Here is a 14,545-nt window from a genome sequence, read left to right as displayed (position 1 = left end):
ATGAATACACGAATGAATGAGCACACCGCCACAAATTATACCTTTCTACACTCATCAGTCTTCTCCTTTCCCCATTCTTAATATAGCACAGTGAGGAAATGCTCAGACTGGACAGAGACAAAGAGAGCAAGCCGCCTGTCTCTCCGCTCATCCAAAAAGCATTGAACTGCATTCTGGAGGTTAAACGCCTTGTTTCTTGGCTCGGGGAGCTCATCGTTTTTCTCGATGAAGCCCATCCTTCATCGAGCATCCAAGCCAAACAGGTTTACCAAGCATGCACAGGTGACACGCTAAACTAATGTGGGATATGCTGGTCCTTCTCACATAGCATTACTCACCGCCATCTGCATGAGCACTCCTTGCACAATTGCCTGCTTGCTTACCTATGCAACAGATAGTGGTATTTAAGGAAAGCAGAGGCCGGCAAATCTCAGCCGTCCTCCAAGAAATATGGACAGAGCCTTCATATTTGCATTTCAACGACAAAACACGTTTAAGATTTCTCCTGTCAGAGAAGTATGTTCACGGGTCCCTATCTCTCGAGATGATCGAGATGAATTTGTCTGCATGCCGCATGTGGAGTACAGCACGTGTCCCAGGCTGTCTCAGCCTGAGGGGGCTGGCTTTGGGCTCTCAAGTGCTGGGATTAGGCGCCAAGCTCATGATGCAGCCACCCCCATCTTTCTGTTGTTCGAGTTCATTTTTGCAGGTACCACTTCACTTTTGTTTGGACTCAAATCTCACTGTAATGTGCTGGAATACACAACAGGGGAGCCTCTCTACTACTTCTGAACAGCCGTCCCCCAACTCTTCAGGCCCCACACATGCCTAGTAGTAAAGAACCCCCCCCCCTCCTCCCCCCAACTTTCGTTCTCTCCTTTCAAGGCTAGAGTAGCAATCTCACTTTCCAGTGAGCTTAGTGCTAATCTGCTAGTCAGTCAGGTTGGAACCTCTGAAGAGAGGCAGTGGGGTTGGGCAGGGTTCGTTTAGCAAAAGGTCTTTTTAAAATATCCCAGGAAAAGATGCTCAAATTTGAAGTTTACAGGCCTAATTTGCTGCCTAGCTAAACTCAGATAAAAGGGAAGTATTGCTGTTGGGTCCTAAATAAGGTTGTAGATTTTATCCTTGGCCTTAGTTTCTCAGTACAACCAAATGCTACAGGTATAGACCTTGGTGTAACGCTAGAAGCTAGTTTATCATTTTGAGTCTAATAACAGTAAGATCATGTTTCATTACTTCACTGTTAAAAATGAGAGGTCAGCTCAACTCAAAATGATACAGTAACTGATTAAATGGCTTTTTTTGAGTTGAATCAACTTGAGGACACAAGAGTTCACACAACTCAAACTTCTTAATTTTTTAGTTCTTCATCTCTTCATCTGTTTTTTATACTCAACTCTTTCCATCACACCATCTTGTTAGGCATTTTTCCTCTTGGGTACACTCTTATAGATGGCTACTGCATTGCTGGGGCTCAAACTCACAACCTCCTGTTGGGGTGATGGCGTAGTCCACTGTGCCACTCAGGAACACATGAAGCAACTCAGATTCTGTGTCTACAAATGTTTAATACACTGGAGAAAATATTTGTTGTTTTAACTTTGAAGCATGGCATCATCTCATGTGGTGCAACTGTCTAATAATTCATCCCAACATCAGGAGATTGTGAGTTTGAATCCCAGCGATCCCACAGCTGTCCATATCCAGAAGCCCAAGAGGAAAAAAATGCCAGCTAGTGGGGAAATTAAGTAAAAAAAAATAGCAAATTCAGTTTTGTTTATCTGACTGAGATGCACTCCTAGAAAAAGTAGCTGGGAGACTTTTGATTCAATTAAGAAGTTTGAGTTGGGCGAACTAAAGTTGGGTCAACTCAAGAAAGGCCACGTAATCAGTTACTATAAGATTTTAAGTTGAGCAGACTTCTCATTTTCGACAGAGTTGAGAATCTGACCTAGCTCTGAACCCAGCATCTAATGTTCTTTACAAAAGTAAACATGGTGTAAAATAAACATGCACAGAAAATGTAAAACATTAAAGTAATAATGTAATCACATAATATTTCTTGCTGGAAAACTGCCAACTGCGTCTAGTCTTATTTGTGGTCTGCAACAATGTTACATGGTGTACGACACAATTTTATTGGTTTTATGCAAAAACATTCGGGAATTGATTTTAGCTGGAATTTTTGCTTACAAACATGATCATCTCTGCAATATACATGGCCTCCCACAAAAGATGTATGCTTATAATAACTGTAAAAGCACATATATTATTTACACATTTATTGCCAAAATTAGTTCAGTGACTAAACAAAACTGGGAGCCCTTGCAAATGTTGTGAGGGATGGTTGAATTCGCGTGAATTAGTGATTGCAGATTCCTGGAGGGACTGAAGTTATTGGTCATGACTGTTGACACTGCAGCAATTATACTGGCAAACTGCACAACCCTCTGAGTTGGCACGTGCTGGTTCTCGGGCCGAGGGGCATCGCAGTATAACAAGCAAGACTTTGCAGCATGGAAGTGTGGGTAATGGAAACTAGGAACCTTGTGGCAAATAAACAAACATGAGGCACAATGCTAGCACAGTGTAGTGCGGCAGAGCTCATCGGACAATGTCCAGTCAGGCCACAGGGGCTTTTTTCAGTAAGGGATCCATAGCAATGTGGAGCAGCTGTCCAAACACGCCCCGCCAGAAGCAGGCCTGCCTCCGAGTGAAAGCAGAGCCCTGTTTCTCATCAGTGCACGAATTACTGAATAAATAAATGAAAGTGGGGAAACGGAATGAATGTGCAGGAATGCAGCCGCAAAAGAGCAAGAGGGACCGAGATGGTGCTGGACAGAGGAAGAAAAACAGGAGCTGGATATGCAACCCCCTTTCCTGAGCCTCTCTAATTCCGTCTAATGAGAGCCTGTAGGAATGGCTAGGCTTTGGCAGTTAGCATACATATCAGGCCTGTCTGTCATTCCTAACTGTCTCAGCGTGCCTGCTTAAGCTGCTGATATCTGTGTGGTCTGTGCGTGATGACGCCAAGTTAGCTGCAACACTAATTAGTATTTAGTCACAGTTACTGAAGCTGCATCTGCGTCTCCTGCGACTCCGAAGGAACTCGTGCCCCTCCTACCCCCAAGGAGGCCCATCCAAGCCATGAGCTGCCAACGATGGACAATGATGGGAGCTCATCCTTATGGCAGGATTACATTCATTTGAGCTAGAGTTACTGACTTTGTCCCTCCAAGGCAGCCTCGTCAACACTAATTGCAGATGATTCTCAGAGGGACCTCTGCTGGTGCAGGGTCACTGGGAAGCCAACCGGTTGGGCTTTGGAGTGTCCTTTCCGTCCACGGCCACCGCGGATTAAAGCGGATCCATAAGTCATGCAGACCAGATGGCAGAGACAGGGCCAGCAGCTGGAGCAGTGTGGGTTCTGATGCTGCTCCTTCCCAGGCCAAAGACTCTGGTCTCCAGCCAAATTCATTAAAGCCTGGGCCTCAGCCCCAGAGGCCTACCAAGCCTAAAAAATGATCTGAATTTGTCAGTTCTAAATACAGCGATAGCTCTGCATTATATCTGTACCAGTGACATGCACATTTTAAACCATGTTTATGTATAGCCATTTAATTCAAGTGTAGCACAAGTGCTACTTAAGTAAAGAGCAATAAGTAGGTAAGAAAAGCACCCAGTTGAGTGGAACATGTATTCAGCAGCTTGTACAAGTAGCATTTTGCTGTTTAAACGTACAAATATAAGGGTAGAATGATGAAAGGTACTAATCTGAAAAGCAACCTCATGTGTAAGGCCTAAGCAAACAGGATTGTAATGCTAGGCTACAGATTGGATGGAAGGGTAGTTTGTAAAGGCTCATAAAAGCATACATAATAGTGCAACAATGACAGGTACTACTCTGAGAGGTTCACACTCTTCCTGAATGGTTCTTGGCTTTTCCATATTGTTTTGGGGACCTATTTAATTGTAATTGAACATTTACATTGTGTGGAGGTTCTTTAAACTTCAAAAATGTTCTTCACAAAATTGGTTCAATGGGATCATCTACTAAAGGAAGATTCTTCCAAAGGATACTTTTTGGGCACCTTTATTTTAAAGGGGACCTCCAGTCTAAAGCGACAGTTTAGTATGTTATTTGTTGTGTTATGCAGTATTCTTTAGAGCAGCATTACATCTCTCAGCATCATCATTACTGAAAAATTCAGAATGTTATCATTTTTATGTTTTCATTCATGAATAATCTCTCACTACAATACCCAGCAGACACTGTGCAAATACGTCATACACCCATTGGGAATCCCTGTGGTGTCAACCAATCCTGACTGCTAGTCTAGCCACTGATCTATACGCTCATAAATACATTAAAACCTCTGTTGTCGAACAAAATTAAAAAGAAAACAGTGATTCTATTATAACGCAGCACAAAATGGACAACTTTCTTTACCCTTGTCCAGTTACTACAGTAACTACATGTTGGGCTATAATGCTAAACTAGTTTGGAATTGATGAGGAACACTGCTTTTCAAGGCCTGGAGTGAAAGCACCAACAATTTGCGCTAGAACTTGGGTCCAGTTGAGTAATATCAGTGCAGGATTCACAAGGCTGACTCTTGGATAAAAACTCAGACGGCATGCGTGGCCAGGAAAGTGTCACATTCTCATGCTGTTGCAACCCTCAGTTCTTATGAGGCCAGCAAGTAAACAAAAATACCTCGGATGCCATTGACATGAAAAAGAAACTTCTTTTTTTAAACTGGGTCAGGAAATAATGACCTTGGAGACAAAGCAACTTGCAGTAGCTGCCGTCAGATTTGATCTCTGCAGCAGGCTGGATCAAGGTGTTTAAGCGTTTCTCATTTAGACGAAAGCGACGCCGCTCCAAATCCGCCTGACTCAGCTTGAACATGGCTTCTAATTTGATCAACAACACTGCCGACACGCTAAATGCTTTACAGGCCTCATTTGGCTGTGAGCAATACAGAATAACAAGAGTTCTCAATACGTACGTGAAATACATTCTTTTATTTATTCTGTTTTTGCTGTTATTCGTTTAAACTGTATACTAAGACATTCAAAATGTTTTTCAGAGCTACTCGCTATCCAGGAAGCACAAAGGTACATGCTGGCAGGCCTACAAGAGTCAAGGTCTCTTATTGACTGACTGTCTGACTGACTGACTGATCACTATTGTTGAAACACACATATGCGAGCTTCACCTGAGACATGCAGCAGGCTGCACTATACACCATTAAACATTGCCTTTATACTATCGCAATGCTGCCAATATAATGGTAACAAATACTGCAAAAAAGCTGAAACACATTCATTGGAACACATCATGGGTCTTACAACGACAAAAACCTAATACAAGGTGAAATAACACAATGGTGAACATCAGTTTGAGCTCAAGCTGCTGAAATTCTTCCTTTTGCTATATAAGCAGCTTAATTTGGCTGTATTTAAATGTTCAGGATGAGGATACAGTCACCAAGCACTAGTACGTGACTAATAAGAGCACCAGAATGAAAAGCGGAATGCTGTTATGATGCATCGATTGGTATTTTTAGAATGATCACTTTCTAAAATCTAAATTAGCCACTAGTGTTGTGTTACTTAGCTCAGAATCTGTAATGCCAGCACCATTATTCCTGTTAGAAGAACCAGCATAACCTAGCATGCTTGGTCAGCAGCTAAACCAGCATATGTGTTTTGGATGCTGGTATGCTGGTGAGCCAGTATGACTATGCTGGGTGACCAGCTAAACTAGCACCAGGCCAGCACTAGACCAGCATAAATGAGCATGGTCAATTTTTGCTCAACCCTACACATGATTCTGAGTAACTGGAGACATTTTTGTGAATTATTGTTTATGAAGATTTCGCCAGTTAATGTCAGATAGCAATGTGGTAACCAGCACCAAAGCTATAATACAAATGTTATTAGCTGGTGACTAGAGATCAAATTGTTTTCACCCTTATTTTTACATAATCAGGGGAAAAAGTACATTTTGCTTGAATATACACACAGTTCTGAGTAACTGTAGACATTTGTGTATGAGTGCAAGTAGAAAATCGTATTACTACATCTTATTTGTTATTATAGTTTGGAATTAGCTGGCGAGCTAGCTACATCTAAAAGTCTTTATGGATTCATTTAAGATGTAGTCAGAATTCTGAAATGAATTATCAAACAAATCCATGGAGAATCAAGGAATTTTTAGTGAGAAGTCGAAGCTTGGAATTGCATCATTTCTGACCAAGCTAACATAGTGATATGAGTGATATTTACCATCTCAAAATAGTGAACTTCATCATCAGTTTTATTGATTTTACCAACTACTGCATCTATATATTGGCTAATCTAAAGCTAATATCATTTAAAAGTAGAGAAGTGTTTGTTTATTACTTTTGATGGTGTGAGCAGCCATATTGATATTGATATCATATGTTGAGCTCAGAATTGAGAACATCATCCAGACATTCCCATTAGGAATTACTAGCTGATTTTTCTGAGTTGGAGATGGAAAATTTCCAAGCTTCAGTTGAACACAGCATTAAACTCTGGCACTGACTGGTTGATAACTACATGGCAAACAGCCTCAAACAGCATTGCGCTCATAATAAAAGTATAACTGTGTTTTAAAAAAGGTAACTTGATGTAACTCGACAGTAACTGAACGTTATACAAATTTTTGCTATTATTATTATTATTATTATTATTATTATTACTGATTAGATACAGTAATGTGATGCTGAAGACAAGCTAGCTAATATTACATTGGCAAATACATGTAACTTTATCAAGTGATAATTCTAAAAACAGTGACTGACACATGTACCCTATCCTATATCCTGTCTTATATCCTGTATCATCCAGTGGTCCAGTAAAACTAGGCCTGCTAAGGGGATAAATTAAAAATAGGCTCCTAATCCGTCCCCACTTTGCTTTTATTAATCTGATCAAGCAGTCAGCATTCTAAGCTCTTTAAATGAAGTTTTTGTGCTGAGTAAGACAGTTGCTCTCATAAGTACTCACCACAGAACGCAACTCATTGTCCTTCACCAGCTTGAGCGAATTCTCATAGCAAGATTTGAGGTCGTCGCTTTGGGAAGGGCCCACGTTGCCCCTGGCAATAGGGCCAACAGTGTGGATCACATCTGCGAGAGAAAACACAAAAATCTTAGTGAACTTCTTCCAAAGGGAATCGCACATCTTCACGAAGCGTGAGACGGAGGAAACCAGAGGTTAATGTACAAAGCCACTGAAAGACCTAGAAACAATGGGTAAAGGCTGAGGTTTATGCTCCGTTACAATTTGAACACACATCAAATGCCAAAAACATGAACCGGTAATGTGTTTGCCAGCAAAATCCTCAAACACACTAAGAGCTAGACAAATAAAACCCCTCTAAACCCCTGTTCCACACTGGAGAGCATGATGTGAATTTGTTAGCTTGTGCACCAGGCCATCTTTAAATTCAGGAAATCTTATCACGCTATGCAAACAGGAATGGAAGTTTGTCTTCACAATGGGACAATGGGGGTGATCTGAATGAGTCCAACTGGCCTAAATCTGCCACAATTTACTCAGTTAATGAAACACCGGGACAGATAGAAAATCAATTACATGATTCTTTTATCCTATCTATTCTTACTATTTTCTCATCTCTTCTGGCACCAACCCCCCTTCTCTCCCTCCGCATAGTAATGTGTGGGCCTGTCAGTCATTTCTGGCTTTTCTGAGGCGGCCAGACCGAGGTATGTAAGCTTAATTGAATCATAGGAGCGATGACAGGGGAATAGGGGGACTTAAGTATGGGTCCGGCGTAGAAATAGCACAGTCCTTTCTGTTCCAGGCCTCAGGGCGGATTAGGGTGGGCTGAAGAGGCCAACGAGTGGTGTAAACAGGCTGGATAAAGTCGCATTAGATGTTGTAAATCTGGCCACATTGATGTTTGGTGGCCAGGGCACACCTATGACAGGCCTGGAGACCTACACTTAAGTCACAGAATAACAATTACCTTCTGCCTTAGGTACGTAATAGTTACTGGATGAGGACAGCCGTGGTGACCAGGGCATTGGGTCAGCCAAAAAATAAATGTAGTTGATCAGCCAAGGTGTTTTTGTGTTGTTTATACAAATAGTATCAAGTTATCTCAAAAAAGACTTTCTTATATGGTTTCCAGCACTGAACAACATAGTCTTACTATAAAAACAAGTCTATTTGAGATTACTTAACAACTCCATGATGGAAGTGTGATGATTTAAGGGAAAGGGAGAAATTGTGTGGATTTGAGTTTTGGCCAAACAATCAGATTAATTTAGGTTAAAATGATCTAGTACCCTTGTAGGTAGCTTAAACAGTATACCACCATTGCTCTGCAGCACACGTACACTGAAGTTGATCTAACCAAAGAGAAATGTGGTTATATTATGTTTACCTTGGTCCAAATTTGTTTATCCAATCATGTGTAAATGGAGCGAGTTTGCTAGCTAGCTTGTTAGTTGGCTTCACGGTGTAGGCCTACTTATGGCTTTGTAATAGGCTAGCAAGCTGGATGGCTACATAGTGTAGGCCTACACATGGCTTGGTAATAGCCTAGCTAACTAAAATACTATTCAGATGGGACTAGTTCTACATGGGTAACCATTACAGGACGCCTGTACTGTTTATGTCTGATTTACACAAGAAGGAGAAATCTCAGTCTAAATTACTGAGATGGGAGTGGCTACTTGACTTATGCATTGCCCTCACATTAAAAAAAAGGGTCTTTATGTAATATATTTAGCTGCCCACATGTCCAAATATTTAATCCAATCATAATTTTGTTTACCCTATCCATCTACCTAGCTGCCTTAAGTGAATGCAATGTGTTATCAGCAGTGTCATTAGCTTGGGAGTTTACAGCAAACAGTCAATATCACTGTGTAAAATGATACTTTTTTCTGTCAATTTACATCTTTTAAATTTTAATTAGAGTTCACCTGAGGTCGGCAATGCAGATCAGCTTGTGCCACAGAGAATCCAGATGCTTCTTTGAGTTCCTTTTCCACAAGATATGATGGAACATTTACTGACATGGCAATTTGGACTGGATTAATACAACCTGTGTGTATTTCTGTGGTTTGTTTAATTGCAATTCAAATTCAGAATTGTTACTGATGCTTAAGTGCACAATCAATAAAAACTGGTAGATTTGGACGGAACTAAAATCACTATGATACTCTGCAATGGTTACATTAACCCCACCTCCTCATGAAAACTAGTCCTGTCCAGAAAGAACTTTAGTCAGCCTACCTAGCTACAATAACATAACTTGTAAGAGTTCCAGTAGTTTCCCAATTTGAGTGTAATTCATACGAGCATGAAATCAGAAAGATGTGCACGTCTGAAACAAGTGGTCATACACGTGCTGGTTTGCATCAAACCCACGGAGCAGATCTGAAAAGGGAAGAGCGCTTGCATTATTTAGCAAAACATTACGGGGGACATTTGGCTCTCTAGTGGGGAGAGAAGGAGCAAGGAAGAGAGTGAGTGAGATAGAGAGAGAACGGGGGAGTGGTTGGGGGGCAAAAGGCTGAGTGCTTTTCTCATTGCATAATCCCAGTCTTTATGAATAAAACCTCTGTCAATAATTGATGTGTTCTCACCACATTACATATCAATTCACAAGTGACAAACCGTGTTTTGGAAGCACTCCGAGAATAAAAACAGAAACAAATTCCCGTTTCCTCCCGTCTGTCTCTGAAAACAAGGCACATTTAAGAAAGACACAACGCATGAATGAGTGGAAGATTGAAAAACGTGTTGTTCTGGAAAATACAAATAACATTTATGCATATTAGAGGATGACACATCCGTTTGGCGCGCTTCGTCTGGAAGCCTTAAAGCAGAACATTCATAAATCTCACTTTATGGCCTATTAAAGATTGATAATGTCATGACTCATTAATTTGACTTCCCTCACATCAAATAGGCATTTGTGCATTCAAATATTAAATCCCGTTAAATATGGATAATCGAAATCTGCCACCAGGAAAAGGCGAGGGGGGAGGGAGGGGGGAGGCGGGCGAGCAGCTTCTTTTTTGAAGAACCTTCTGAGGATCTGCCATGTGTGCATCCGCATGCGCGTTCCAACTCCTTTTCAGAGCCAAATCTCACCTCCTTCTCTACCCCACCATCCGGTCTCAGAAGTCATTTTTTTATTTGTTACGGCCAAAACGTTCCGTTAAAGCTGTAAGAAATGACCCAGGCTGAGTCCACTGCACTCCACTGCACTCCAGACGTTTTTTTCCACCAGACCACAACATTTATACCAGGTAATGAAAACGAGGCTGGACAATGCTTTCCGATATAATCTTTAACACTATGGATATAATGTCAGCGGTGCTTAAAGCAGCACTTTTTCAGCAGTGTGTGTGCGTGTGGGTTCTGGACGCTGGAGTGGGCCTTAATGAGGCCGTAACTATGTGAAATATTGTCTCTCCCCAGACCAGCCGGACAGGACCGGTCTTGCACAATGCGGCTATAATGTGCCCAGTTGCTTTCCATGAAAAATGCATGAGCCTACTGGACCGCTGGAGCAGCAACACGCCAATTAGTGTGTGGGCAGGCGCCGGACCAGGCCATCGGTGAATTCATGAAAGTAGAAGTAGTGGCCATATCGCCTGCAATGACGCTTCTTTTTCAAGAAACGCCACAACAAAACACGGCAGCAAACGCGCTTTGCTAATCAAAAATGAACAGCAGTGGATCTTATATCTGTTCCACGTGCTATAAAAGGCAAGCGAAGACGTTACGTGTTTATTAGAAAAACGGGATTGCCAATATTGCTATTACATAGTAGCACAATAGCATGCTGAGGAAAGATCAGCATTGCTCCCACTGGAACAAATAAATTAAATAGAAAAAAAAAAACATTTCATATTTCCTTGTGTTTTCAGGGCTAAGACACTTCCTTATGATTGCCTGCTCCCATTCTATGCATTTATAATGCACGCTTATTGCAATAAACAGTTTCCAGGCAAGTGTGCGCATGTTTGCATAAAAGAAAGGATTGAAAAAAAACTTGACAGGCGATTCATTCTGAAGGGTTTTTGTCCTGCTTTATGTAGATTTTTCCTTCTCTCTCCCTCTCTCCCTCTCTTGTCTCCGTGTTGCCAGACGGATTGCTGGTTCATTTCCATAGCATGATGGCACATATGCATAATGGAGTAGTTAGTATAGTAGTTATAGAACGTGTGTCTCGGGTCATTTCACTGAGGATATTCACAATCAGTGGGGATATAGGGGAGCCTTGCCACTCTGTTTGAATGTTCTGGGCTCCTACATAATGATGAGGAATGATCCTGTTTATGTCTGTCAGATCATTGACAGACTTTTAAGATTGGCCCCTGGCTAAACTCATTGATTTTACTCTGTTTGCTCTTCATATCTCACGTGTAAACCTGTACTGCTTGCTTTATAAAGGCATCTGCTGGAAGAGAATGGGTTCCCCTGTTGAATCTTGGTTCCTCTTAGTGTTTCTTCATTATGGTCATAGAGAGTTTCTCCTTCTGAGTCTTGGTTCCTCTCAGTAAGTGCGTTTACATGCAGTTAATAATCCAATAACTGAAGAAAATCAGATTTTGTTAGTAATCCAATCAACGCGCTGAAATGCACTTATCAGAAATCAGATAATAAGGAAACTCTGGATCTACATGAATCAGACAATAATCGAATTTCTGCTTTGCAACAGGCCAGTAAACTCGCAGAAGAAGATGTGATGTAAACGTAATATAAAACTCAAACTTTATGTCACAGCTTTTATTTTTAAACATTGAGTCACTTTACCTGAAAATATTAACACACATCATTGAGATATTCAAATCCTTCATTTGATCAAGCATGTAATTAGTTTCAGAGTCGCTTCAAAAGTGTTTTGCTGTGTCTCACGGCAATGCTGCTCACTTATTTCTGGTACTGCTGTCTGTTTTTGCACATGCTCAGACTGAGAAATCTGAAAGAAATCAGAGTAAGAGTTCACATGCACTGAAAAATCTCGATTACTGAGCTAAAATCCAGCTCTCTTTATCAGATTTCTTAATCTGATTTCTTGACCTTACTCTGCTCTAAGAAATCAGAGCATGTTGTTTACATGACCACTTGAATATTCAGATGACTACAGAAATCTGATTATGATTGGATTATTGAGCGCATGTAAACACACTCAGTGTTTCTTCCTCTTGATCTAGGGGAGTTTTCCATTTTCGAGTCTTCATTTTTCTCAGTAGTCTCTTATGCTCTTACAGAGTTTTTCCATTTGAGTCTTGGTTTCTCTCAGTGTTCCTTCTTCATGCTCTTAAAGAGTTTCTCCTTTTAAGCTTTGGTTCCTCTCAGTGGTCCTTCTATATGCTCTTAGAGAGCTCTTCTGTTGGGGCCTTGCACCTCTCAGTCGTTCTTCCTCATAAACTTATGGGAGTTTTTCCTTTGAGCCGTTTCATCTTTATGCAGTAGGGGAGCTTTACTTTTTGGGTCTTGGTTCTTCTTAGTGGTTCTTCCCCATGCTCTTAGAAAGCTTTTCCTGAGTCTTGGTGCTTCTTAGTGGTTCTGCCTCATTTTCTTAGGGAGATTTTCTTGCGAGTTCCTCTCATTGTTTCTTCCTTAAGCTCTTAGGGAGTTTTTCCTGCCACTGTCTCCCTCTGCAAAGCTCATTAGGGGCTGGGCTCACATTTCTGAAAAGCTGTTTTCGGACAGTGTCTGCTGTTACAAGTGTCATACAAATAAAAATGCATAACAACCATTCTGAGAATACTAAAAAAGTGGGTCAAATGGAAGAAAAAAAGGGATTCAGAAATGGAATCATTATATTACTCAGAAATATGACAGTTAAAACAATGAAGAGGACCTCTAGAAAATAGGGGAATAATCAAAGATACATTACAAGAAATTATTTAGTGCAGGAGTTTGCGATTTTATTCAAGCGAGGTGCCGATTTTAGTTGAATTTTTGTTGAAAATGCTATTTTACATGCCTCAATTTTTCAATTTTACGCTGGATATTACATCCCAGGAGCTTGCTGTGGGGGATTTCTTGCCAAGTCTAAAACTCAGAGGATCTGTGAGGGAATTGTATCCACAGTTTTAGAGTACTTCAATTTCAAAAGGTCAACTGATTAGCAGTACATGCAGATCAACTGCTTTTGTAGCCGTAAATCGAAAGGTTCATGCGAGTCTTCAGCTTTCAGCCCTTATTCAGGGTCACTGGCAGGTTGTGGACTGTATTTTAGTACACAGACCCATTCTGCCCCAGGGATTAACCAGCTCTCATAGCCAAGGCAGATGACTTTTCCAGGCCTGCCTGTTCCCAAGCGTTTCCATTTGACTTATCTACTGTAGTCCAGTGCTCGGGGCACTGAGGCACTCATATAATTCATCTCATAAAGACCTTCAAGTGGCTACACTGGCTGGCTAGGCTGACCAGCACTTATAATAAAAGAAAAGAAGGGTAAGGGAGAAGGCTATTATTTTTAGCAATCTAGGTGATTGAGTCTCTTTATAGGTGTGTTTGTAAGGTGTGCTTTTCACTGCAGGTGTTTACGTGGGCTAAACTCTATGTGAACCCTCTGCACAGCACCCCGACCAACGGCCAGAGTGATTCGTATTGAAGTGGTCACATTATGCATATAGACCCTCTCTCTCTCATTCACCCACATAGGCCATCGATGACATTAGACATAACTCTGTCTGAGGTCTTCAGCCAATGCACCCGATTTATGTGTCAACCTCAATTCATTGTGCCCCGTTAATGCAACATGTATCGCAAAAATATGCATATTTATGCGCGGCAACAATGCGTACAACTGTCAACCAGGTTCCCGTTGCTTTGCATGAGGCGTAGTGTAAAATAAACTCTGTTGTTTGGATTGGGCGAAAACGCACAAACATGCGCCCAAGCTTAATCATGCAAATGAACTCCCGCTTTCGCTCATAATGTCTTTTGTGTAAAGGGGCCGGGTTCCTCTTCCTCTTTGCGATGCCTTTATTTTTCTTTGGAGCGCAGAATTCCATTTGCATAGATTAATGCATCCGTTCAAAGAGGACATATTATATTGATAGAATACACAGATAAAACACAGAAGAACGACAAAGTATGTTACAAAACACACTGCACAGAACAAGCTCGCCACATGGTAGGTCATCTGTCGAACTAAAAATATCGCATGGACAAGAGCTTTATTTGACATTTCGTTCTACCTTTCTGGAATTGTTGAAGCCTCTTTTCTTCAGAATGAGGCACCAAAAAAGGGAGAGAACATTGTCTGTGTTGGATAATCACCCTGGGGAATATATGTCCCTATACTTTGACTCCATCAGTGGGAATAATGCATACAATCAGTCTGCACCAAGCCCGTCAAGGGCACTTTTACATAAGCAAGTGGGTCCAGAGAGGGGGATCCTGCATAGGCTCTGAATATGGATGCCGTCTGCTCGGGTTTACCTGACTGACTCCCAGGCAGCTTCCCGCGAGGAGCTGCTCTAATCAACCTGGAGAAGAGGCT

At 41.4% G+C, this 14,545-nt stretch overlaps 1 protein-coding gene across 2 annotated transcripts in view; it reads right to left on the bottom strand.

Moving 5' to 3' along the window:
* Positions 1-14,545, bottom strand: part of macrod2 (mono-ADP ribosylhydrolase 2) — a 1,059,267-nt gene that overhangs the window by 326,147 nt on the left and 718,575 nt on the right. For both annotated transcript variants that reach the window (XM_036575072.1, XM_036575073.1), the window contains exon 6: positions 7,042-7,163. In XM_036575072.1, the coding sequence (XP_036430965.1) occupies positions 7,042-7,163 (122 nt within the window). The remainder of the gene's footprint in view (positions 1-7,041; positions 7,164-14,545) is intronic.

This window comes from Colossoma macropomum, unplaced genomic scaffold, assembly GCF_904425465.1.
Source record: "Colossoma macropomum unplaced genomic scaffold, Colossoma_macropomum, whole genome shotgun sequence".
Taxonomy (NCBI): domain Eukaryota; kingdom Metazoa; phylum Chordata; class Actinopteri; order Characiformes; family Serrasalmidae; genus Colossoma; species Colossoma macropomum.
This window is presented reverse-complemented; position numbering and strand designations above follow the sequence as displayed.